Raw genomic sequence first — 26,205 nt, 5'->3', positions numbered from 1 at the left:
CCTGATGGAGACCAAAGCTGTCCCTTCCTAGCTCTCCTGATAAGGACGACGCCAGAGCAGAATGGATGTGACTGGGGAAAGGAGTCATAGGAGTTGGTTGTTTGAAGAAAAGAATTTACTACAAACAGTGTTCTGCCAACCATCCTCTGCCATACATGAACTGCATGTGGCAGGAAGCAATTCTTCACCTGGCAGTTTGGCCCAGAAATAAAGAACTAAACAGGGCAGGTGGGAGGGGGTCAGCTATCCCTGTTATAAAAACCCTCACTAAACTCCCTTCTGTGCTGACTATCTTTTTGGACTCAGCCCACTCACACCCGGGTGAATAAACCAGCCACGTTGCTCCCACACAGCCTGCGTGTGAAGTGTGTCCTTGGGGTCATTCACCCTTTCATCTACAATGTTGACCAAGTTCACAACATGCAGCACAAACAATAAAGGAATACCCCAAACCATTCTTCTTCAATTCAGCTCTCAAAAAACTGAAATAAACAATATAGAAAACATAGATCAGTAATTGCTTGTTTATTCTCCTTTTACAAAAAGACACTTCCAAATAAATATAAAATGGCATATGTCATATTTAGCAATGGGCAAATACACATTTTCTTGGTATTCTCCACAGAAATAAACTAATAAAATTTTCAGAAGCACATTCATCCTACCCTCCTCCCACCCTCTAAAAGGAAAAAAAAGGTCAATTCTTTTAATTTCCTATAATTTTTAACAATGGATTCTCAAACTAATCTACAACTACTCAGGGACCAAGACATCTGAATCAACAAGTTAAAAAAAAGTGTGTGTACACGCACATATTCGTGCATGGGCGTAGATACACATAATATGTTGCCCAGAAACTCCAACTCATGAATATTCTTACAAGTTTTTCATTTCTTATAATTTACGTGAATAGTCTGTTCTGTTCAAGTCTGCATGGCAAATAAAACAGAAAGCTGAGTACAACACATGTGTGTATATACATATATATACTTTTCTGTACTAAGAGAAAGCATTAAATACAGGTATTTTTAATATACAGTGCACATACCATGTGTTTTTTTAAAGCTAACTAAATCCTGATTTCCTATACCTTAGCGGTGATACAGAAGGCAGACAAATACCAAAACTATTTGTGACCAAATTTAGCTAATAAAACATACCCTGCCCATTGGCTCACAACAATATACCAGAATTTGAACAATGATGAATATCCAAGTGTTATTTGTTTTACTAAAATTTATCTTCAGGCTAATATCTGAAGAGCTTTGCTAATAATACTTTCAATTAAGCATTCTTATTTAATGATTTATCTATCAAGTGGAAATATGTACAACAGTTATTTCAAGTCAGAACAAAAGGAGTGGTTTTTTTCCTGCCTGCTCATCAAAAAATTATTTTTAAAAATCCATTTCAAATAATTCCTGGCCAGGCATGGTAGCTCACGCCTATAATACTAGCACTCTGGGAGGCCAAGATTGGAGGATCACTTGAGGTCAGGAGTTTGAAACCAGCCTGATCAAGAATGAGGCTTCATCTCTACTAAAAATAGAAAAAATTAGCCAGGCATGGTACACGCCTGTAGTCCCAGCTACTCAGGAGGCTGAGGCAGGAAGATCACTTGAGCCCAGGAGTTTGAAGCTGCTGTGAGCTAGGCTGATGCCATGGCACTCTAGCCTGGGCAACAGAGCAAGACTCTGTCTCAAAACAAAACAAACAGAAAAACCCAAATAATTCCTTATTTGGTGCTTTATAATAATTTCTCACTTTTTGAAGACCATTTAGAAATAACAAAATATGTTTAAAGGGTGATCATCAAAATAACTAAATGGATTTGAAATGTACTTTTGTGTACTTTCTGTAATACCTAGATCCTGTGGTAATTAATTATATTTTACTGGATCCCCTATAATGTGACAAACATGAATCTCAAAATAGAAAAAAAGGCTTTTATATTTTAAACTATGCCCCCTCTTCCTCCACACCTATCCCCAAATATTTTAAGAAGAAAATTAATCTTGTTGCTTTAGGGGGTTGATGTAATATTTGCAAAAAACAATTGTTAATAAACTCTTCAAACTTTTTAGGACCAGTATCAAATTTAAGGATTTATTCATTCTGAGGTTGCATGAAAGATGGAAATTTAAAATATCAGTACAAATAGAACTACGTATAAGAAAAAGCACCTAAAGATGGAGGAAAGAGAACCACGTTCATATGTTTCCATGTACGTAATAGCTTAAGTTCTCCAAAAAACTAGGCTTTTTTGGTTCTGGTTCTACGTTTAAACTGTCTTTAAATTTCAAAGCCAATTTAAAATTAGGAAAAAACTATATTATAAACTTTTGTGGGTGAAGATCACTAAACTATGAGACTAATTTCCTGGATGGCAAGTTAAAACTCCTATGAAAGTCAAAGGCCTTGGGATTCAGTGATTTAAATTGACCTCGTCATGTTAAAAGACAGTGCTTCATGATTCACGCGGATCATGCTCACTACTCATGGCACACACATACGTTACCACTGCTGAGATCCCACTGTCATAATTTAGAAATCCAAATTTAACTCCAGAAAACAAAACCTCTGGAATATGAATTTGAAGACAGACAGTACAAATAGCAGTTAAGTGGAACCTGCCTGTGACAATCTTTTATTATTGTTTTTTCCTTTAAGGCTACAGAAAATCTGCACATTAAACAAGGCAATTAATTCTCATAAAAATACCCCCCTACAAATAGCCAAGGTATCTAGTCAGTTCCACAGTAAGTATATGTTGTATCACATTCTATTTTGCAGGTGTACTTTCTTGTGAGTCTTCTGGGTTAGGATTAATTTTTTCTGGAAATATTAGCTTCTCACAAACTGCTTCCTTTATTGGTAAATACTGGGATATTTCATTAGGTTCCGTGAAGAGAGAAGGTGGAACATGCTAGAAAATACATAAATCATATTAGCATACACTCAGTCATCATATTGCCATTTCTTAAAAATGTTTTGGTTCAAGCATTCATAAAGCATACCAATTTCAAAATCAGGTGCAGTATATGTATATAAGGAGCACCATTAATTGCTCCTAATAATAACAGGTATTTCCTGTTATTGAATCATTCAACTTTGCTACTAAATGATTTTGATTAAAGATCACAGGATTATATAATTTACAATGCTCCCATAAATGTCCTAGTAATCTTAAACATCTTGATTCAATGCCCTGTCCCTGTTGGTTTTGTAACCTGAAAACACCAGTTATCAGTTACAGCCCAGTATAAAGTCTACAACAGAATCTAAGAAACTTTTCTAACCCAAGCATACTCTATATGCAGACAGAAATAAGAACTAAGGGTGAAAAAAAAAATCAAGTTTGTAGGAAGGTATCACTATTTAAGCAACCCATTAAAGACTTCTTAATTCTATGGAAGTCCTTCATAAGTCCCAAGGGAGCAAAAAATAAAGGAGAATTATGACAAAACAAGCCATGGAACAGAATCAATACATTTTAGGAAGAAAAAAACAGATTGCGTAGAAAGAAATTATAGGGTGGCGGGATGATAAGTGGAAAGAATATCCAATTTGTGCCAGTTGTAGCTCCACTGCCAACCAGCTATATGACTACGGGTAAGTTACAGCTCTGGTCTCAATTTCTTCAGAATAAAATGTGCAAATTAGATTGGGTGATGGCTGAGGCATCTAACGACTCTAATTGTTCTTGTATTTGAGGTAAGCCCAGAAAATTTATGCCCTAGTAGAATTTATACTATAGAGCCCATTAGGTGAATGAATGGGTTTAGGGATATAAATTTAGGTGGATGAGGATGAAGGATAACTTAACATGAAAAATTAAAATTCAACCTATAAAAACTGAAATTTAAATACTTACCATTAAGCTAGCAATTTTGCTCTCTCGTGATGTATATTCTCGTAACATGTAGGTTTTATCAGCCTATATTTACAAATAAAAAAGTTGCAATAAATTTATTTATATTGATTTACAAAATCCTTTCTATTAAACAGAATGCCTACATTTTAGAACAGGTTTTGAAAGTAGCATGAAGTGTGACAAGAACACCTCATTCTACATTGAGATAACTCCTATTTAATTCTCACCAAGAATTCTGAATTAGTATTTCCAATATCTATAAATTATAGTAATACTGCATTCATATATGTAAACAGATTTAATAATTACCATGTAAAAGAAACACAAGCAAAGGTTTTACTTTGAAAGAATATGTATATAAATGAGATATGCAAGAGATTTTTTTTTTTTTTTTTTTGAGACAGAGTCTCGCTTTGTTGTCCAGGCTAGAGTGAGTGCCGTGGCCTCAGCCTAGCTCACAGCAACCTCAAACTCCTGGGCTCGAGCGATCCTTCTGCCTCAGCCTCCCGAGTAGCTGGGACTACAGGCATGCGCCACCATGCCCGGCTAATTTTTTCTATATATATTAGTTGATCAATTGATTTCTTTCTATTTATAGTAGAGACGAGGTCTCGCTCTTGCTCAGGCTGGTTTTGAACTCCTGACCTTGAGCAATCCGCCCGCCTCAGCCTCCCACAGTATTAGAAAGGCGTGAGCCACCGTGCCTGGCCCCCATTTAAGATTTTTCAAGTTAAGTTTTAGAACAGCAATTTATTACAATGTGCTTATTGGTGAAAAATTTTTCAATAAAAGGAAAACCACAGAATTATACTCCCTTAATATTTCCATCTTTTATAAAAGATTATAGGCGGTGGCTCACGCCTGTGGGAGGCGTGAGCCTCAGCACTCTGGGAGACTCAGGCTGGGGGATTGTTTGACTTCAGGAATTTGAGACCAGTCTAAGTGAGAACTTATGTCTACTAAAATAGAAACAATTAGCTGGGTGTGGTGGTGCCCCTCTGTAGTTCTAGCTACTCAGGAGGCTGAGGTAGGAGGATGCAGGAGTGTGAGGTTGCTGTGAGCTAGGCTGACGCCGTGACACTCTAGCCTGGGCAACAAAGTGAGATTTTGGGCCGGGCGAGGTGGCTCACGCCTGTAATCCTAGCACTCTGGGAGGCCAAGGAGGATGGATTGCTCGAGATCAGGAGTTCGGAACCAGCCTGAGCAAGAGTGAGACCCCGTCTCTACTATAAATAGAAAGAAATTAATTGGCCAACTAATATATATACAAAAAATTAGCTGGGCATGGTGGCACATGACTGTGGTCCCAGCTACTTGGGAGGCTGAGGCAGAAGGATTGCTTGAGCCCAGGAGTTTGAGGTTGCTGTGAGCTAGGCTGATGCCACAGCACTCACTCTAGCCTGGGCAACAAAGTGAGACTCTGTCTCAAAAAAAAAAAAAAAAGTGAGATTTTGTCTCAGGGAAAAAAAAAAAAAACCAAAACAGATTAATGCTTACTATAAAAAAATCAAATAATATAAAATTATAAGGAAGAGAGTATAAATCATCAGCAATCACAGCTCTTATGGATAACACTATCTTTAATACTTACAAATCTCTACACACAATCTCATATGAATAGACTCATACTCACTTTTTAAAATGCAACATTGAAATGAAAATCTTTCCACATCTAGTCAGATATAATTATCTGCCATTAATTTTAATGATTGTATATTTTTCTACTACATAGGTATAAAGTAAAGGATGTAATCAAAGCCCATTTACTGGGCATTAAGCTCTTTCCTTCCTTCCTGTTTGTTATTATGAACAACACTGCTGTGAATATTCACGTGCATACAACACATGCCCATACAACACTGGGCAAGTGCCTGGTTAACATCTGTAGATTATTGTATAAAAGAATCTTTTTAGGAGATAGTCCTAAAACTCAATATTGTTTAGTTAAAACATAGTATTTTTAAAATTTAGATTTCACAGTTTCTGGGAGACAAAAATGTTGCCTACTTTTAGTAGTTTACCACAGTTTTAAAAAGAAAATGGTCTGTCACAGTCATCATGGTATTTTAAGGGAAAACACCATCTCCAAGTGAAGAATTTGGGGAAAAACCAATCGAATCCCACCCTACAGAGTTCAAATACCAGTTCTGCCACCTAATAATTATATAACTTGGGCCAGTTACTTAATCCTTTGCCTTGGCTATAAAACAGTGATAATAACAACATTGACTTCATGGGGTTGTCATCAGAGTTAATCATTATTTTGACTATTACAACTAATACTGGTGGTCTCTAATTCCTTATCCTACAGGATCACAAATCTGAAGTTAAAAATTCAGAAAGGACTGGCTACTATAAAAATATTAGAGGAATTTTTATGACTCAATTTAAGCCCCCTCTTTTTAAAACTTTTTTTAAACCCTGCATGTTAACAGTTCCTTCAGACAGAACACAGAGCTTTAAAATTTTAGAACATGAAAGTAATTAGATAATAAAAATTTTAGGAAGCCATGTAATTGGTATTCCTAACATCAGCACATATATAAACAACATATATAATACTATAAACAATGGACAGTTTTCTCAAATAGAGATTAAGTATATACCAAATTCTTTAAAAAGCATCAGACCTCTCCCCCACTAAGGAGTATCTTTTAGAAAACATTTTCAGGTACCAGAACTTTTGGAAAAGGAGATGTAATGTTTCAATAACAGCATGCAATTAACAGTCAATCTGAAACACCCAAACTTAAAGGCTAGAAGAATTGTCATATAATATAAACATTAATTTCAAATTCTCAGATTAACAAAGAAACAATATCAATAGGCCCAATATCACTTAGTATATTCATTAAATGAGAAAAGGTACCTCATGGTAAAGTCTTGTGTCATTCATTCTGATAAGCACCCCATCAATTCTCAAGAAAAACCGCAATAGCAGGAAAAAACTAGAAGGCATTACTCTCTGAAAAAAAAAGTATATTAATATTTTAATGAAAATCAAATATTTTATTAATTTGCTAAAAGAAAAATTTATTTTTCAGCTGGGTGCTGTGGTGCACGCCTGTAATCCTAGTACTCTGGGAGGCTGAGGCGGGAGGATCATTTGAGCTCAGGACCACCCTGAGCAAGAGTGAGACCTCATCTCTACTAAAAATAGAAAGAAATTATCTAGACAACTAAAAATATATATAGAAAAAATTAGCTGGGCATGGTGGCACATGCCTATAGTCCCAGCTACTCGGGAGGCTGAGGCAGAAGGATTGCTTGAGCCCAGGAGTTTGAGGTTGCTGTGAGCTAGGCTGACGCCACAGCTCTAGCCTGAGCAACAAACAGAGTGAGACTCTGTCTCAAAAAAAAAAAAAAAAAGAAAAGAAAAAGATATTGAGGTTTAAAAGGCTTAAAACATAGCCAAGTAATATGAAAATTGTAATGTTCATTTTAAAAAATGGTAGTACTGATAGTAAATGTCGACACCAATAAAATGAAAATGAAAGAACAACCTAGTTCTTTGTCACTACTCACTTTTATGCACTTTACATCAAAAGGCAAAAGACCCTAAACAGAATGCTCTAATTCAGTGCAACCAATTAGGCACTATTTCATATTGACAAAGAATGGTTTAGTAGAACATTTTTTTTCCTCTCTCTTTTTTTTTTATTTCAGCATATTATGGGGGTACAGATTTTAAGGTTTCAATAAATGCCCATTTCCCCCCCTCCCCCCAAAAGTCTGAGTCTCCATCATGACCGTCCCCCAGATGGTGCACATCTCACTCATTATGTATGTATATACCCGCCCCCCTCCCCCCTCCCACCTGCCCAATACCCTATTACTGTAGTACCTATGTGTCCACTTAGGTGCTACTCAGTTAATACCAGTTTGCTGGAGAATATATCTGGTAGCAGAACATTTTAAGATGTTCTTAACATCTTTCATCTGTGGCATATCTACAAATCCCTGTGCTTTCTGAGTAAAACTGCTGAAGAAAGCCAGAATCATCGGTGAGAATAACAAGGTAGGTCCTGATGGCAGAGAGGGAGGGGCTGATGGGGCATGATGTATTTAGGTCTTTAAAATAAATATGCTTGACTATTTACTAAATATTTATTGTCTACTGAGTGCCAAGTTCTTACTATAGTAGGCCTTGGATTTATATAAATGAAAAGATAGAATCCCCATGTTGAGAAAGTTTATCAACCAGGGAAACAGTCAAACAAAATGTGGTAGCTGGCATAATAGAGGTATGCACAAGATTCAATAAGCACTCAGAGAAAGAAGTACCTAAGTCTGCTGAAGAAAGTCAGAGAAAGCAATGCTTGAGCTGACCACTTAAAACATTCTACTTCCTTAGTTTCCCAAGCACCACATTCCTGGTTTCTCCCTTACAGCCTTACTTACCAGGCTAGCCTTTGTTTCTACAGAGGGAAACTGCATTTGTCTATACATCAGAAACTACCGTGTTTCCCCGAAAATAAGACCTACCCATAAAATAAGCCCTAGCAGGATTTCTAAGCATTTGCGCAATAGAAGCCCTACCCCCAAAATAAGACCTAGTGATGGGCGTGGCTACGCAGCAGATCTACAGAACCCAGATGAGCTGCCCTTTTCATCTGCCCCATCGTGACAGCTACTATCCTAGAGGTGACTGGAAAGGTGCGGGCTCCCTGTGTCAGGTCCGGGCAGATCTGGTGTGCTGCAAGCTGAGGCTTTGAGGGGAAATAACACATCCCCTGAAAATAAGCCCTAGGGTGTCTTCTTGAGGAAAAATAAAATAAGACCCTGTCTTATTTTCAGGGAAACATGGTATGTCATTTATTTTATTTAGCGCAATATCTGTTACATTGTTTGAAAGAAACCAACCCAGAAAGGACACTATATTAATGAAATCTTTCCAGGTGTTCTTAAAAATGCAATCCCATCACATAACTTATAAAAGTTACACAAGGTAAAAAGAAGAAACATTTTAAGAATACATTACTCTTCAGTTAGAAACTTACTATTTATGGTGGTATACACATACTACATTTATGCCCATATATTCTCGAGCAACTCCTTCATCTACCAAGACGTATGTGCTCCCCACATATCTATCCACTTACATACATCATAGATATATCCACCCACTTGGATACAAATGCACACTCAGACATGCAAACTCATAATGAACATTGAACATCGTCAATTCAGCAGGTGGACAGACAAGTGGAAAGTAACATGACTGGATGAGTTGGAGAGTGATTATATCTAAATAAAAAAAGTTAATTCAAAGACAGTTATAAGTAAACAAGGGAGTAAGGGGCTATGAAAACAATTATCTAATGCTAGAATGATTTATGTCAGATGGTATAAAGAAAATTTTGTAAATAATTCATTTCATGACTTTAGATATACTAATCTTTTTGGGCTTTGTTTATAGAACATGGAAAACTGGATACAATAATTCTATAAAAATTCATTACAATTCCAAAGTCCTATGATTCTACAGAAAAAATTCACTTTTGTAAATAAAGTTTATTTAACTAAACTAGTTAGTTTAAACTAAACTAAAGTCTTAACAGTATAGTAAGATTTTGTGACTTTTATAATGGATATTCAGTAAGATATACTCTAGATCAGGCGTCCTCAAACTATGGCCCACGGGCCACATGTGGCCCTCGGGGTGTTTCTGCCACCACTGCCTGTCCTGCTTAGCAACTGACTCATCCCGGGCCCACAGTGCGCATGTGTGGAATGTGCACCGCACTCTCCAACGGCCCTCCAACAGTCTGAGGGGCAGTAAACTGACCCCCTGTTTAAAAAGTTTGAGGACCCCTGCTCTAGATCCAAGTGAAATTGCACATCACATCATGTTAAGACTCAGTGTGATTCAAAGTGAGTCTTATATTTCTGCCCAATGTTAAGAATGGAAGAAAAAAAAAAGAATGGAAGAAAGATGTTAATTTTAAACAAAAATCATAATACTCACAATTTTCACGCTCAGGCTTGAAACTCCATGATCATGAAGTTCATCCTCAAACAGAAGAACTTCTTCAAAAAACTTAATCTGTTCTCTGGCTTTCAATTTCTCTGTGTCTATATGATCTGTTGTAGGTACAACCTGAAAGAAAAAAATTTAAAAAGGAGCACATAAAAAAATTTTAAGTAGCTACAGAAACACAGGAAAATAGTTTTTCCTGCCAGTCTTTTCTGAATAGCCAAGGCACACAGTTCTAAATTTAGGTGTTGTTAGTAGACATCAACGGTCAGAATATACCTCAACTCTGAAAAACTGAAGAAATTACAGACACCTCATATTATACCTTCACAAAAAGACAGAGTAAAAATTCACCATTTTTCATAGAAGCCAGATTAAAATCAAGTTTTCTATTGTGACTATGAGAAAATTAATCCACTAAAAATCAGTGTGATGAGTTACTACAATAGAAGGTCAAAGCAGTTCTATGTTGTGAAAATCCCTTTTAAGACATTCATGTGGGACTTGTAAAATATTTTTCCATTTTTGAATATTACATATTTTCTCAACCAAACTCCTCAAAACCTACAAACAAAAAAAAGTGCTTTAGATAATAAAGTGAACAAGAACTTTTAGAGAAATTCTGAGGGAAACTCCTGGCACCGCAAATGGCTTTGAAAACAAAGCCGGCAATTTTTTCAATGTATTATTTTGTATCTCACAGAAACACACATACATAATCTAACAAAAGCATCAAAAATCCCAAGGCAGATCATATCAGTAGCTCACTGATACATATACCATATATATGCCATTTTCTACTACATCCAATTTTACTACAAAATGTTCAGCTGTTCTATTCTTTGACAAGGTTTATCACAAAAACAAATACAACAGTGCTTGTCAAAACAGAGATATTCAGTAAATAGTAGCTATTATTTTGCTTTACTTAACAGTTATGATTAAGTCATTAATTGACTTATGGACAGTATGAAGACATGGAGAGAAATTTGAGATAACTGGACAAGAATTATAAGAAAATAATAAAGGTTGTTGAAGAGACTACAGAGATTTGGGGGAGAAATCTAAGGGAGTATTAAGTGATAATGGGGGGGGGAAGTTCCAATGAAAACAAAGTGGCACAGTTTGTATGATCCCCAAGAGGTGAAAACATGTCCATAGTTACTCCATGTTCACCTACAGATAACACTTTATGCAGTTTTATTCTAAAATGCATCTAGAGCAGACAAATAGCCACTTTGAAGGTGAAAATTGGGAGGGGGGCCGGGCGCTGTGGCTCACGCCTGTAATCCTAGCTCTTGGGAGGCCGAGGCGGGCGGATTGCTCAAGGTCAGGAGTTCAAAACCAGCCTGAGCAAGAGCGAGACCCCGTCTCTACTATAAATAGAAAGAAATTAATTGGCCAACTGATATATATATATAAAAAATTAGCCGGGCATGGTGGCGTATGCCTGTAGTCCCAGCTACTCGGGAGGCTGAGGCAGAAGGATCACGCAAGCCCAGGAGTTTGAGGTTGCTGTGAGCTAGGCTGACGCCACGGCACTCACTCTAGCCTGGACAACAAAGTGAGACTCTGTCTCAAAAAAAAAAAAAAAAAAAAAAAAAAAGAAAATTGGGAGGGGAAGGGAGTTACAGTGTTGGGGCAGGGCATATAACCAACCCCATGCATCACACATAGGTTTATGATCTATTTAAAATAAAAGTTGGTCTGCCAACTACGACTGCCTAAGGTTATAAAAGTTAAGTTAGTGTTAAATACATACACTTGTAAATTTCCTCTCTTTTATATAGTTTTAGTTCTAATAAACTAATTTTATTACATTTTTAAGATTCTCCTTCTCTGAGTCTCTGTTGCAGCTACTCAGCTTTGCTGTTATAGTCTAAACCACCCCCAGATAATATATAAATGAATGAACACAGCTATGTTTCAATAAAACTTTATTTATAGACATTGAAATTTGAATCTCATGTAATTTTTGTGTCATGGAATATTTTTCTTTTAATTTTTTTCTCCAGTCATTTAAAAAATACAAAAACCATTCCTAGCTTGCAGTCTATATAAAAATAGGCAGCAGAGCAGATTAGACCCACAGGTCTTAGCTTGCCAACCTTGGTCTAGGAACAGAGTTTGAAGTGTAGTAGGTCTGTAGATAAGCAGCTCTGAAACCAGTATAGCTCTTCAGGGTGTCATCCCCAAATTGGGAGTGGGCAGGGAATTCTCCAGGGTCCTGCCCTTGGTAAGCACTGAACAAAGATGGCATCAAAAGCTAGCAGAGCCCAGCCTCTTCTCTGGATTTGCCAATGCTGATGCCTCAGGGCAAAAGTTAGCCAACTACAGAATCACTTTTCTAGACTCCAGTCTTCTTCTAGATCTCTGCCCAGTAACTCCTTATGGCCTTGGCCATTTGACGCTTTTAAGAAGTTTTTGGGCCAGGTGTGGTGGCTCACACCTGTAATCCTAGCACTCTGGGAGGATGGCCTGAGGTCAGGAGATCAAGACCAGCCTGAGCAAGAGTGAGACCCTGTCTCTACTAAAAACAGAAAAAATTAGCTGGGCAACTAAAAATAGAAACAAAATATTAGTTGGGCATGGTGGTGAGCGCCAGTAGTCGCAGCTACTCAGGAGGTTGAGGCAGGAAGATCGCTTGAGCCCAGGAGTTTGAGGTTACTGTGAGCTAGGCTGACTTCACGGCACTCACTCTAGGCCTCTAGCTGGGCAACAAAGTGAGACTCTGTCTCAAAAGAAAAAAAAAAGAAGTTTTTGTTTTTTCAGCCAGGTTCTTAAATTGTCTTTGTCAAGAGTGTTTGTCTAGATTACTTATTCTGCCAATACTGGAAGCCAAAAGTGTTCCATATGTTTTAAGTTTAGCTGGTTTTTTTTTTTTCCAGGTGTCTAAATTTAGGGAGGAGATAAAAGGAGTTAAGGAAGACAGAGGGCTGAGAAGTATAAAGTTCTAAAAGTATTTGTCATTGCCAGTGAAAGAAGATAGCATAAAGTTAAATATAATGAATGTCTATAACTCATGTTTTATCAAATTGATTTTTGTCTTTCTCTTTCAAACATTATATAAGAACAAGTAAATAGGCCGGGTGCGGTGGCTCACGCCTGTAATCCTAGCACTCTGGGAGGCCGAGGTGGGCAGATCATTTGAGTTCAGGAGTTCCAGACCAGCCTGAGCAAGAGCGAGACCCCGTCTCTACTAAAAATAGAAAAAAGTAGCCGGGCATGGTGGCGCATGCCTGTAGTCCCAGCTACTCGGGAGGCTGAGACAGAAGGATCGCTTAAGCCCAGGAGTTTGAGGTTGCTGTGAGCTAGGCTGATGACACAGCACTCACTCTAGCTGGGGCAACAGAGTAAGACTGTTTCAAAAACAAAACAAAAACAAAAAGAACAAGTATATAAATGGCAAGACTGATGGATTCATTTTAACCAATTATTATTGAAGGCATATATGAAACATTAATAAAGTAGCAATTTTCCAATGAGAAAATTCACATAATGATTAATTTTTTTGGAAGTCAGGAGCATCTATAAGGAGACTCTTTTTTTTTTCTTTTCTTTTTTTTTTTATCATAGTATTGCTCAGTGCTTACAAAGGGCAGGGACCCTGGAGAATTCCCTGCCCACTCCCAATTTGGGGATGACACCCTGAAGAGCTATACTAGTTTCAGAGCTTCTTATCTACAGACCTACTACACTTCAAACTCTGTTCCTAGACCAAGGTTGGCAAGCTAAGACCTGTGGGTCTAATCTGCTCTGCTGCCTATTTTTGTATAGACTGCAAGCTAGGAATGGTTTTTGTGTTTTTTAAATGACTGGAGAAAAAAAATCAAAAGAAAAATATTCCATGACACAAAAATTACATGAGATTCAAATTTCAATGTCTATAAATAAAGTTTTATTGAAACATAGCTGTGTTCATTCATTTATATATTATCTGGGGGTGGTTTAGACTATAACAGCAAAGCTGAGTAGCTACAACAGAGACTCAATAGTCCACAAAGCCTAAAATATTTACTATCTGACCCTTTCTTTTCCAGAAAAAGTTTGCAGACCTCTGTCATTGACTATGAATGCCCTTGAGTGCCTGTCAGAAATAAACAAAAATCCTCTCTGGAGAAAAACAACATCATCCTAGGATTCAAACAAAAATGAAAAGGCATATTAGGAACATAGACATCGTAAGCCAGAACCAAATGAAGTAACAGACAATGAAAGACCCTAGGTACTCCACAAATAGAAATTATTGGGCCTCTGTTGGGCTGCTATAATAAAATATCATAGATAATACATCTATTTTTATTTTTGGTATTTCAATAATATTAACTTAATTCCCCTGCTATTTGAGATATGATATTGTCATAACAGGTGCCATTTATTTTATTTATTTATTTTTTCCGGTACCATTTATTGATATCTTACTATGTAACAGACACTGTGCTATACATATGTAACCCCCCCCCCTTTTTTTTGGAGACAGCGTCTTGCTCTGTTGCTCTGGCTAGAGTGCAGTGGTGTCATCATAGTTCACTGCAACCTCAAACTCCTGGGCTCAAGTGATCCTCCAGTCTCAGCCTCCCAAGTAGCTGAGACTACAGGCACACACCACCAAGCTCAGCTAATTTTTCTGTTTTTAGTATGGACAGGGTCTCACTCTTGCTCAGGCTGGTCTCAAACTCCTAAATTCAAGAGATCCTCTTGCCTTGGCCTCCCAGACTGCTAGGATTACAGGCATGAGCCACTGTGCCTGGACTACATATACAATCTTATTTCCTACCTCACAGCTGGTATTATCCCCAGTTTACCAAAGTGAGAAGCAAGGCTTAGTAAGATTAAATTGTTTTTCCAAGCTGGTAAATGATGATGCTGGGATTTGAACCCTCGTCTGTGTTCTGACAATGCTACTCATTACCACCACGAGTGGGTGATCACATTGACATTTATCAGCAACACCTTAGAAGAAGTTACGTTGTAGGCTGAAGTGTCAAGAAGAGAGTACTGAACACATGCTTTTCACCTCCTACTATTCTCACACTCCCTGTCTCTACTGCTGTGGTTCTTGCTCCTCTATCACAGTTAATGCTACTTCATAGCCTCCCAGAGGCTTTTCCTAAGTCAGCCCATAAAGAAAGTCATCATCATTATTGCATGGGGTTAAAACAAGTTCCCATTTCCTTACTCCTGATAATGAAATATCAAATGGCTTATGCTCTCTGCAAAGCTTTTCAATCAGAAGAGAGGAGAACACTAATCTATGAAGTATTATAAGGACTAAAATAACTTTGCTCTCCCATTAGACCATAAAGGAGGAATTTTTGTCTGTTCTCTCTTGTATCCCCAGCTCCTAGGAGTAGTGCCTGGCAAACAGTAAGAGCTCAAGAAATATCTGTTGAATGAATGAATACACGTTCCCTCAAAAAGTGTTTTTTACTAGAAGCACAGAAAAAGTTAAAACTTGGAATGTAGGAAAGGCAGAAACTGAAGACAAAAATTATTAGGTTCCTGCCATGAACTTATCTTCCCAAGTCTGTACCCTCAAAATTTCTGTACAGACAAGGAGCCCATATATTACCCTATTTTCTTAACATTTCTGCCTGAGCACCAACATATGATATAGGGTCTCTAATAGTTACTTTTAATATTAGTATAAATAGTCTATGTTGAAATAATTTCATTGTCTATAATAGTCTATGATAGTTAGATATAAACAACCTAAGTTAAATTTGCTTCATTTCTGTCATACTGTGTAAGATTTCAAAATACAGCTAAGCTCCCAATATAAGACCTACCAATTCCACCTTACTAGTGTCATTTACCATGAAGTTTATCTCTTCTTAAGCAGGGGTTACACAGACCACTTAACACTAATACAGAGCTTTAGAATTTATTAAGAACATTCCCATAAAGTATTTCATATCGAAACTCTGCTGCGAGGTAGATATTTCTATTTACTCAATTAACTGATAAAATTGAGACTCAGATAGATGAAATAACTTGCCTAAAGTTATACCAAGCAGGCAGGAACAAGCTTAACATTGTCTGACCAAAAGTTCTATTTTCCCACCTATTTGTTCATCTATATAATTTATAAGCTAGTAGGTTCTGTCTAAACCACCTAAGACATTACCAAGGACAGATCAATATTTTAATGCTTCCTGATGGTAATAATGATAACATTAAAGAAGCTGGCCATTGCTACCAGTCACACTTTTAAAAGTATTGTTCTACTATGGCCTTCTGTTATTTTCTGCTGATAAATCAACAAGCAAAATCCCCTCACATTAGGTTCTGAGCCATGTCCTCATTGTCATGAGGACAATGAAAGTAGTAGCAAAAAATAATCCATTACTAGAAAGTTCTATTGCTGAGGCTGTCCAAAACAATTCATGACTCATAAAAGGAAAAAGTAAGATTTACCTTTAACTTAAGAGATTCTCCAAGTAATGTTCCCTTATAATCTGTTGTATAGGTCCAATCATATGGTTTAATAACCTCTTTGGAGTGTTCACCCTCCGTCCTCAAATATCAAAATTAGAAGGATCAGATTCAGTGATGTAGAATATAGATTATCTGTATTCATATACCACATCAAATTACATTTTACAAATAATATAAAATATCCTACTAGTTACATACACTTGTCAAAAAGCACTATTACATGATTTTTCTTACAGTTTTCTGCACATTTATTGTTATTTAACTTGTCATGTGCTGATGTAGTCTTTCTAATTAGGCTGTATGTTGCCTGAGAACATGTATAAGTTTAAAGGCTTATAATTCTTTGTATTCTCCAAGATACCTACTACATAATAAGCACAAAGTAAATAACTGATGATTTGATTATCAAAGAAAATAAAATTTTTCCTAATTTCAGTGCTACTCAAATATTCAAAAAAGTCATATATAAACATTTTCTTAAAAAAACAGGAATGTTAAGTACAATATGCTCTCTCTTCACCAAGGAAAACTCAAGGCTTAAAAGTAAACCCTATATAGCTCACCTCAACTGTAATTCAATTTAACTCAACAAGCATTCAAGCAGTGAGGTACTTGAATTCTAGAATGATACAACTATAAACTTTAATTGTAATACTAGCCCTTCATTCTAATAAAACACATATATATCACTACTAAATATCTCTTTCAACTATTCTTTTTGTTTAACGCATAACTGACTAGACTCTCACCTGCTTTCCTGCCATTCTTCGGCACAGGCTACTTTAAGCATTCCTTGATAGTTGTTTACACATCTTAACGCATCTGTAGCATTGAACTCAATCCCAAAGCCAGAGCCATGTTGGATTCTTAAAACATTGTCTCCAAACATCATTTCAGGGAGAGATGGCATATGCAATTCATCCGCTAACCTATACATAATCAAAAGTCAGGTGAGGTTATTTTATATCACTGTTGGCACTTTTGTTTCCTTTTCATCCCCAAAGAATTCTTTCTATTAATACATTACTGAATGAGTTAAGTAACAAATAATAAACATATATTTGTAAAGTCCATATATAATGCTTTCATCATCCATTTTATCATCATACTTTTATGGCATTATACTAGGTAGTAGGCTAAATAACAGATAAATGACTATACAAATACATTACATAAAATCAGCTTATTATATTACTATAGCATATATTATAAATAATATATATACAGGTTGAGTATTATGCTAATCCAAACTCTGAAATCTAAAATGCTCCAAAATCTGAAACTTTTTGAACACAGACATGATGCTCAAAACAAATGCTCAATGGAGCATTTTGGATTTCAGATTTTCAGATTAGGGAAGCTCAACCAGCATGTATTCTGCAAATATTCCAAAATCTGAAAAAATCCAAAATCCAAAACACTTATGGTCTCACACACTTTGAATAGGGGATACTCAATCTGTATGATGATGATTATAATATAGTAAGTGATATATGAAAAAAACAAAGGAAGGTAATTAGGATATGGGGGGTGCTGTTTTAGGCAGGATGATCAGAAATCACTTCTAAGATAGTGAAATTTAAGCCTCAAAAGTACCCTGTATAAGTTAAGAAAGGCTCAGAGACTTGAAGTAGCTAATGCAAGATCACAGATCTAGAATGTTTTGACACCAGGCCTTTTTCCAATATACTAGACTGCTTCATATACACTAAGATCTCGTTTGCCCAGCCTCATTAGAGAAAAAAAAAAAAGCCAAGAACCACAAATTCTTAATCAACAGATATGTTTTGATTGGCCAGCACAATAAGTTTTTTAAATATTCAAAATAGTTCCCAACAACTACAGTATTGAGAGTTGTCAACAAAAATTGAGAGATTTTATATAATTTGGACTTCTGGTTTATTTTTTCTTTTTTGAGACAGGGTCTTGCTCTGCCACCCTGGCTAAAGTGTAGTGCTGTGATCACAGCTCACTGCAACTGTCAACTCCTGGGCTCAAATGATCCTTCTGCCCCAGCCTCCCGAGTAGCTAGATCTACAGGTGCATGCCACCATGCCTAGCTAATTTTTAAATTCTTCTGTAGAGACTGGGTCTTGCTATGTTAACTAGGCTGGTTTTGAACTCCTGGCCTCAGCTTCCCAGAGTGCTGGGATTACAGGTGTGAGCTACTGCACCTGGCCCTTTCTTTCTTCTTCTTATTTTTTTTTTGGTAAAAAAAATATAGACCTAGCAACATTGAACCTGCAGTGCCACATGGTACCAACTGAGTAGAGGCTGCCCCCCTTTAAGTGGGGCATGTGCTCTCCAGTTCACCAGTCCCCTTGGCCTTTTAGAACGTTTATACCGTGTTACAAAGGTTTTTAAGTGGCAAGTAGTTACTTCTGAAAAAAGTAGCTACATGTATAGGTTACCAGGCTTTATGACCACATGACCTTGGTCACAACCAGGACTTTCAGTTTCGAGATAAAAGTTCAACATCCCAACCAAAGGCAATTATTTATGGGCTGGCTGGAAACTGAATTTTAGCCTGAGAATTCTGCCTAATATAAGTATCCTGAATTGAATAATGATCAATTAACTCACTCTGATTCTCTCTTTTAAGAAATCTGAATGACAGTCAAATGAAGCACAGGCCAAGAGACATGGCATGAAACAGAAACCACTGGGCAGACAGGAGGGCACAGTGAAGTGAAGCTCTTAATTAACAGCAAGGGAAGGGCCGGGCATGGTGGCTCACGCCTGTAATCCTAGCACTCTGAGAGGCCAAGGCGGGCAGATAGCTCGAGATCAGGAGTTCGAAACCAGCCTGAGCGAGACCCCGTTTCTACCAAAAATAGAAAGAAATTAATTGACCAACTAAAAATATATATACAAAAAATTAGCCAGGCATGGTGGTGCATGCCTGTAGTCTCAGCTACTCGGGAGGCTGAGGCAGGAGGATCGCTTGAGCCCAGGAGTTTGCTGTGAGCCAGCCAGGCTGACGCCATGGCACTCACTCTAGCCTGGGCAACAAAGTGAGACTCTGTCTCAAAAAAAAAAAAAAAAAAAAAAAACAGCAAGAGAAGAAGACAAGCAAAAGAAAAGCAAGGCAAAAAGACAAGCAAAAGCAAAAACTTGAAAAATAAAAGTAACAAGAAAAGTAAAGACTTCTATAGTTTTGGGGGCCACAAGAACTGCTCTCCAGTTTCTAAGATTATTCCTATGTTTAATCATGTCCTCATAGTTTTTTTATTTTTTTTTTTGAGACAGAGTCTCGCTCTGTGCTCCCTGGCTAGAGTGCAATGGTGTCATTCATAGCTCACTGCAACCTCAAATTCCTGGGCTCATGAGATCCTCCTTCCTCCTGCCTCAGCCTCCCAAGTAGCTGGGACTATAGGCACATACCACTAAGCCTGCCTTATTTTTCTACTTTTTGTAGAGACAGGGTCTCGCTCTTGCTCAGGCTGGCCTTGAACTCCTGAGCTCAAGCGATCCTCCTACCTCGGCTTCCCCAAGTGCTAGATTACAGATGTGAGCCACTGTGCCTTGCCCCTTACATAGTATTAAATTCCCATTACTTCAGGTAACCTGGGTCTCCATTCCTTGCAACCCAAAAGCATAACTAACACAGAGATTTCACACAAGTATATTTTCTAATTATTTTATATACCAATTTTATTTTAGAAATTTTTCAAAATGTTTTTATATACTTTTCTGTGTTCTTTTTTTTTTAAAAAAATAAAACTATTTCTTGATCAATGTTCACCAATATTTACAATAAAGTAAACAACCATATACAGGTGGATAACATTCTGATTACTACAAAGTTATTGGTTTTCCTGGCTTCTGCTGAACCAGTAACCCAGATACTGAAAAGACTGAGACTACATGGAGAAAATGACTTAGGTAAAGAAAAAATATGCAGGTCAATAGCTTAGATTTAAAAATTTATTCACCCGTTTATGCCAGCAGTTTTTAAACTGCCCAACATCTCTAACCATCAGATTAAGTTTCTATCAGTCAAGTCTTAGACATCCCATAAATCATAACCTGTTAGCCAGTACAGCACAGGGATTTCAACTGTTTGATAAGGAACAGCTCACTAGAGGATTCTTTAACTAAGTCTTGCTTGGCTAACTAAAACACGCCAAGATTTGTCTACATTCCTCATCTGGGTGGAGAGGTTGTTGGTAGTGATAAAATTTTTCCTTTCAGGAACTTTGCAAATAAACTGTTACATTTATATGGCTATAGATATAGATTCTGATATTGCTGCCTTTAAATGATACAATTTGAATTGCTGACTTTTCTGTGTTCTTAAACAGATAATAAAAAATGTCATTTTACTTTTCTTGATGATCAGAGATCATCAAGTTTAATAATCACATAAGACAATGTCCTTAAGTTCAATTGAGTGTACACGCCTCTAGCTGCTCCAGCATGCAGGTATCTGTCCCTGAAGCACTCCATCCCTTTTCATTTGTTTTCTAGTCTATTACAGGCTGGAAAACCGAACAAGTACACTTCTTAAAATTGCATAATGAAAAATAAAAGAAGAGAACATGAAAAATAACAATTCATTTATTAGGGCAAAGAGACTATAGGGAACTTTTTCTTCCTTACATTTCCAATATAGTTATAATTAAAAAGTACGACAGAGTCAAAAGTTTAAATATGCACTGAGAGAAGTTCTAAGGGATGCAACAGGATTTCAGTGCAAGTTTTTACGACAAAATACTTTGGCAGATAAGAAGGCTTTCTTTTCCTTTTTCTTCTTTTGGATTTTTGAATAGCTATATTATATAGCTATAATTGTTAGGCAAGGTAAAATAATACTATATTAAAGAACATATTCTTACATAAAGCCAAAAAAGGATCCATGCATATATCCCAAGTCCACAATCACTCTTTCCAATTGCTTTAAATCTATTTCTAATTAGATATATCAAACAGGTCCGTGTGCATATGTGTATGTGTGTATATATATAAAACAAACAAGTAAAAAACCCTGCATGACCAAATTAAACAATTTAAATTTTAGAAAAAACACTGGTTCTTATTGGAAACATCTATCTAATTCCTGGATCATCAAAGGCCAATAACTTTCAAAATAAAGATGGTTTTAATTCCATTATGCCTGCCTAGGAAATGGCTTAACACTCATAGTGCTCTGTCTCCATTAGTGCCATATTTCTGGTGAACTTTTTGTTCTTACATGACAATTATTAATATTAATACATTAATATTAGCTATGAAGACAAGATAGCAATTAAAGATATTGATACTTGTAGGAAAACAATTTTTGCAGTTAAATTCTCTACTAAGTCTCAAAAGGTGGTGACAAAAAAAGCAAAAGCTCCTGGCACTGGTAGAGGATAACCAGTACTTCCTTATGTGGATTTCAAGAAGGATTATGCCAATTTACATTCCATCCTCAGGCAACAATCAAGTAAAAAATAGCAAGAATTTAATCAAATGTATACTCTCTGACTAAAAATACCAACTTTGTGGCCTGGCATAGTGGCTCACGCCTGTAATCCCAACACTTTGGGACACTGAGATAGGAGGATTACTTGAGGCCAGGAGTTCAAGACCAGCCTGGGAAACATAGCAAGACTTCGTCTCTATAAAAAATAAAATAATATAAAATAAAATATCAGCTTTGGGATATCTATAATAAATAATCCCAAATACAGAAAAAAACTATGTACATTAATACTTATACCAACCTTATTTATAATAGTGAAAAAAATATTCTGAATGTCCAATTATAAAGAAATAAATGATTATGTAAACTAGAGTATATCCATATGATGAAATATTATGGAACCATTAAAAATATTTAAAGAGAGACTATACTAATGTAGAAAATGCTTATAATATAACAGTAAGGAAAAACACTGAACATGCATTGAATATTTATTACATCTGTGTGTATTTATGTGTGTACATATCAGTGATCTAATCTTTTTAGTTAAACATCTTTAGGATGACACCTAATGCTAACTTTTTATCATACATGTAAGTAAAATGTATTCCTTGTTATTAGGAGACAGAAAATGTTAATATAAAATGTGATTCTATGGGTTTTACCTAATATATCTGGAAAAATCTGGTAGTCCTATAAAATATTCCAATTATATGTGTAAAAGTTGAAAGATTTATATGATCTGAAGAGGAACCTGAGTATCCAGTTATATATGTAAAAAAAAAATCACTGTTCCTAACTTAAATTGCTTCAGATATTCTAAATTCAGAGTACCTTAAACACAGGCCAGCCAACTGTGATGGCTCATGCCTGTAATTCCAGCACTTGAGAAGCTGAGGCAGGAGGATCACTTGAAGCCAGGAGTTCAAGACCAGCCTGGGCAACATAGTGAGACCCTGTCTCTACAAAAGAATCAGAAAAATCAACCAGGCATGGTGGCTTGCGCTTGTAGTCCTAAGCTACTCAGGAGGCTGAGGCAAGAGGATTGCTTGAGCCCTGGAGTTCGAGGCTGCAGTGAGTTATGATTGTGCCACTGCACTCCAGCCTGGGCAACAGAGCAAGAACCTGTCTCAAAAAATAATAATAATTAAATATAAAAATTTAAATTAAAAAAATTTATAAACACAGGCCAAAATGTCCCATTTCTAATGTCAAGCTTCACTCTTAATAAATAGGCATAACCAGTTATAATGGCAAGAAGAGAAGAAGCCCCTTATAGGGGCTTCTCTAACCGAATTTTTACCTAATCAATTTATTAAGCATCCTAGAGGTTTTATCTCCTATGACAATGCAACACAGAAAAATTTAGGATGGGTAAGGGTAAGCCTTTTTTTTGTCATATGAAAAAAGGACTAAGTATACTCAGGTAGACCTATTTTAGAAATAATACATACAGAGATTATAGACCTGAAATTTGATTCCCTTAAAACTGTCCATGTGTACCGCATCTCTTGGAGAGTCTGAAAGTAAATTACATGAGTGTCCAATTTAAAGCTGTTTTATATATAGTATAATTATACTGAGAGGAAAAATTCAAAGAGTAATTCAATCTGTGGTGAGATGAAGGTAATTTTTTTCCCTTTCTTTGCTGTATTTTCCTAATTTTTTTCAATGAATCTCCAAGAATGTTACAATTCACTTATTTTTGACTCTTCCCTGGTCACTCCTTCTGCTTGAATCTTAAATTAATACAAATGCTCCCTAGGGTTCTAGCTCATCTTTTCTTCTGGATGACTTTTAAATAATCTTAATTCATTCCCAAGGTTCCAGGTACCAACTATAAGCTAATGATTCCCAAACCTAAACCCACAGACGTCATCTTTTCGGAGCTCCACGATTAATACATCCAAATGCCCACTGAACAGCTCCACTTTATGACCTACACCCACCTCACATTTCAACAAACTAAATTCATCCTCTATCCAATGTCTGGCCCCCAATCTGTTCTTCCTCCTGTGCTTCTCACCTTGTTCAATGGCAATGCTATTCATGCAACAGCCCAAGCCAGAAATCTTGCCATCAGTATAGATTCTTCTTTTTATTTCTCCTCTTATTAACTGTCCATCTAACCCAGGGACTTAATCTTCTAAAACTTCTCTCCTCTCTTTCCCAGCCCTGCAACCCTCCAATCCACCCCTACCCACATCACCTCCAAAGAAATCTTTCAGAGTGTGCATCTGATAATGTAGCTCCTTTGGATAAAATTACAATCAGTGTTTGTCAGACAAAAGTCAAAACTCCTTAGCCTGGCATAAAAATTCCCTCAGCATCTCGACTTCCCTGGGGCCTACCTATCATTTCTCACTACACCCCCTCAGGTATCTCACCCTCCATTCGCACAGAAACAGTTCTCCAAGCACATCACAGCTCTCCCTCTCCCAACCTCCCGGCTCTGCACGCGTTCCCAACTCCACCCCAACGCCCCTCCTCCCAGAACTTTGTCAAGATTCAGTTCAGGCATCCCAATTTCCCAGATGCTTTGTCTCTCTAAAAGACCTCAAATCACTCTGTGTATACATCTTCAACATAAACAGTTATTCACAATGTAATATCATTGCCTATCTGTCCCTCTGATGAAACTGTGATTTATTTGAGGCTCTGGCTGTCTTTCACTGTTTCATATTTCAAGTACCTGGTACAGCACCTTACATACTAAAAACTAAAGATATGTCATCCCCCTGATTAACCCAAGAAAATAGGTCACAGCCACTCAGGAAGAAAGGTGGCGCCGGCGGGGGCAGGAAGAGACGTTCGGGGAGGGCAAAGTCCACCAAAACAGTCACGCTTTCCTCAAACCCAACCGAGTGACAGTTTCGCGAAGGCAGCGCCTTGCGAACTCCAACCAATGGTCTGCAGGTGAGGGCAGGATTATTTACCGAAGTTGTCAATCAAAGCTCCAGTCCTGAGGGACCGAGACTCGGCCGCAGGGGAAAGGAGAGGGGCTGCACCGACTTCGCCCTGCCTCCCGCCTTAGCCCAGCCACCGGCCCACGCCCGGACCCCGCGCCCCGGAGCCTCACTTCTCCACATCCGCTGATTTCATGATGTGGGTCTTGGATGCCGTCAGCTTCCAGGGACCGAAGGAGAAGTCCTGGTGGCTGCTCTGGAAGCCGTGGATCATCATGGCTGAGGCGAGGCCCACGGCGGCCACACGGCACGGACTGGAGCAGCGGCAGCGGCGGCGGCGGACACCGGTTCCTCCGCCTCCCTCCGGCCCAGCCCTCTCGGCTTCCGAGCCGTTACCATGCCCTGCCCCGCCCCCTGCCGGCCGACCCGGACGCGGGGCCTCTCTTCCGCCTTCTTCTCCGCCCTCTGCTTTTTACTTCCGGGACCAGTTGCTAATATTCCGTGACCCACAACTTACGTTACTACGCTCCCGAAAAAACAGGAATGGGGAGGAAAGGGGCGGGCCTTCGGCTGCAGGGGGCGTGGTCCGGGGCGCATCGCCCTCCTGCACTCATTGGGTGACGACGTCTGGGTGGGGGATGGGGGTTTGCGGAATGCCCGGGAATGGGGAGGCGACTCTGACTTGACCCTTAAGAACCTCTGAAGGCGGTACAACTACCTCGTATGTTAGTGAATTGTAGAGAAGAAATGCCCAGCGTTTTTCTGTTGTGGCCAAAAAAAAAAAAAAGTAGTCCCTTAGGAGGTCCATCATCAAGATTTAGAGGCCCGGGCGCAGTGGCTCACGCCTGTAATCCTAGCACTCTGGGAGGCCAAGGCGGGCGGATTGCTCGAGGTCAGGAGTTCAAAACCAGCCTGAGCAAGAGAGAGATCCCGTCTCTACTATAAAATAGAAAGAAATTAATTGGACAACTAATATATATAGAAAAAATTAGCCGGGCATGGTGGCACATGCCTGTAGTCCCAGCTACTCGGGAGGCTGAGGCAGCAGGATTGCTTGAGCCCAGGAGTTTGAGGTTGCTGTGAGCTAGGTTGACGCCAGGGCACTCACTCTAGCCTGGGCAACAAAGTGAGACTCCGTCTCAAAAAAAAAACAACAAAAGATTTAGAAGTGGCCTTCTAGCCACGATTGACTAGGCCAGACTCCTATCACAAATTTCATCCTATAGATATTTCAAGACTTTCCATGGTCTAGCTGCTACCCAGGCCCCAGGTACAGTGGAAACAACACAGGAGACCTGGTGCTAAATCCACTTTTGTAACGCTATTGTGTGCACCCTTGGGCAAACCGCTTAGCTAATGATTTTAGATTTCAGTTTCCTCAAAATTAAATGGTTTGGAGGTAGGGCATCTCCCAAATCTGTCTTTCTGGCCTTAATTCCAACATTCTCTCTCACCTCTTACCACTTGCATTCAGCCTTACCTCTGAACCCATACACTTGCTGTTCTATCTACCTGAATACTGTCCTGTTTCAGACTCACTGGCAACCTTTTAAAAATACAGATTCTGCAGATCTTGTGCCTTGCACTGATCTGGAATAATCTG

At 38.0% G+C, this 26,205-nt stretch overlaps 1 protein-coding gene across 1 annotated transcript; it reads right to left on the bottom strand.

Moving 5' to 3' along the window:
• Positions 1 to 506: 506 nt before the first annotated feature.
• TIPRL (TOR signaling pathway regulator) lies at positions 507 to 25,106 on the bottom strand. The gene is made up of 7 exons (XM_012783885.3): positions 24,776 to 25,106; positions 17,039 to 17,218; positions 16,269 to 16,368; positions 9,843 to 9,974; positions 6,744 to 6,839; positions 3,875 to 3,937; positions 507 to 2,926 (listed from the first exon to the last, which is right to left on the bottom strand). Exons 1-7 carry the CDS (start codon positions 24,877 to 24,879, stop codon positions 2,783 to 2,785), a joined length of 819 nt encoding a protein of 272 aa, XP_012639339.1. The 5' UTR covers positions 24,880 to 25,106; the 3' UTR covers positions 507 to 2,782.
• Positions 25,107 to 26,205: the final 1,099 nt, after the last annotated feature.

Source organism: Microcebus murinus, chromosome 2 (genome assembly GCF_040939455.1).
Source record: "Microcebus murinus isolate Inina chromosome 2, M.murinus_Inina_mat1.0, whole genome shotgun sequence".
Taxonomy (NCBI): domain Eukaryota; kingdom Metazoa; phylum Chordata; class Mammalia; order Primates; family Cheirogaleidae; genus Microcebus; species Microcebus murinus.
This window is presented reverse-complemented; position numbering and strand designations above follow the sequence as displayed.

Bases quoted from the DNA above. Each gene is read 5' to 3' on its own strand.
- TIPRL (XM_012783885.3), bottom strand. From the start codon at position 24,879: ATGATGATCCACGGCTTCCAGAGCAGCCACCAGGACTTCTCCTTCGGT. The intron at 16,369-17,038 runs GTGAGAGTCTAG...TTGATATTTGAG, and splicing joins GAAGAATGGCAGGAAAGCAG to GACGGAGGGTGAACACTCCA. The intron at 6,840-9,842 runs GTGAGTATTATG...TTTTTTTTTCAG, and splicing joins CAAGCCTGAGCGTGAAAATT to AGAGTAATGCCTTCTAGTTT.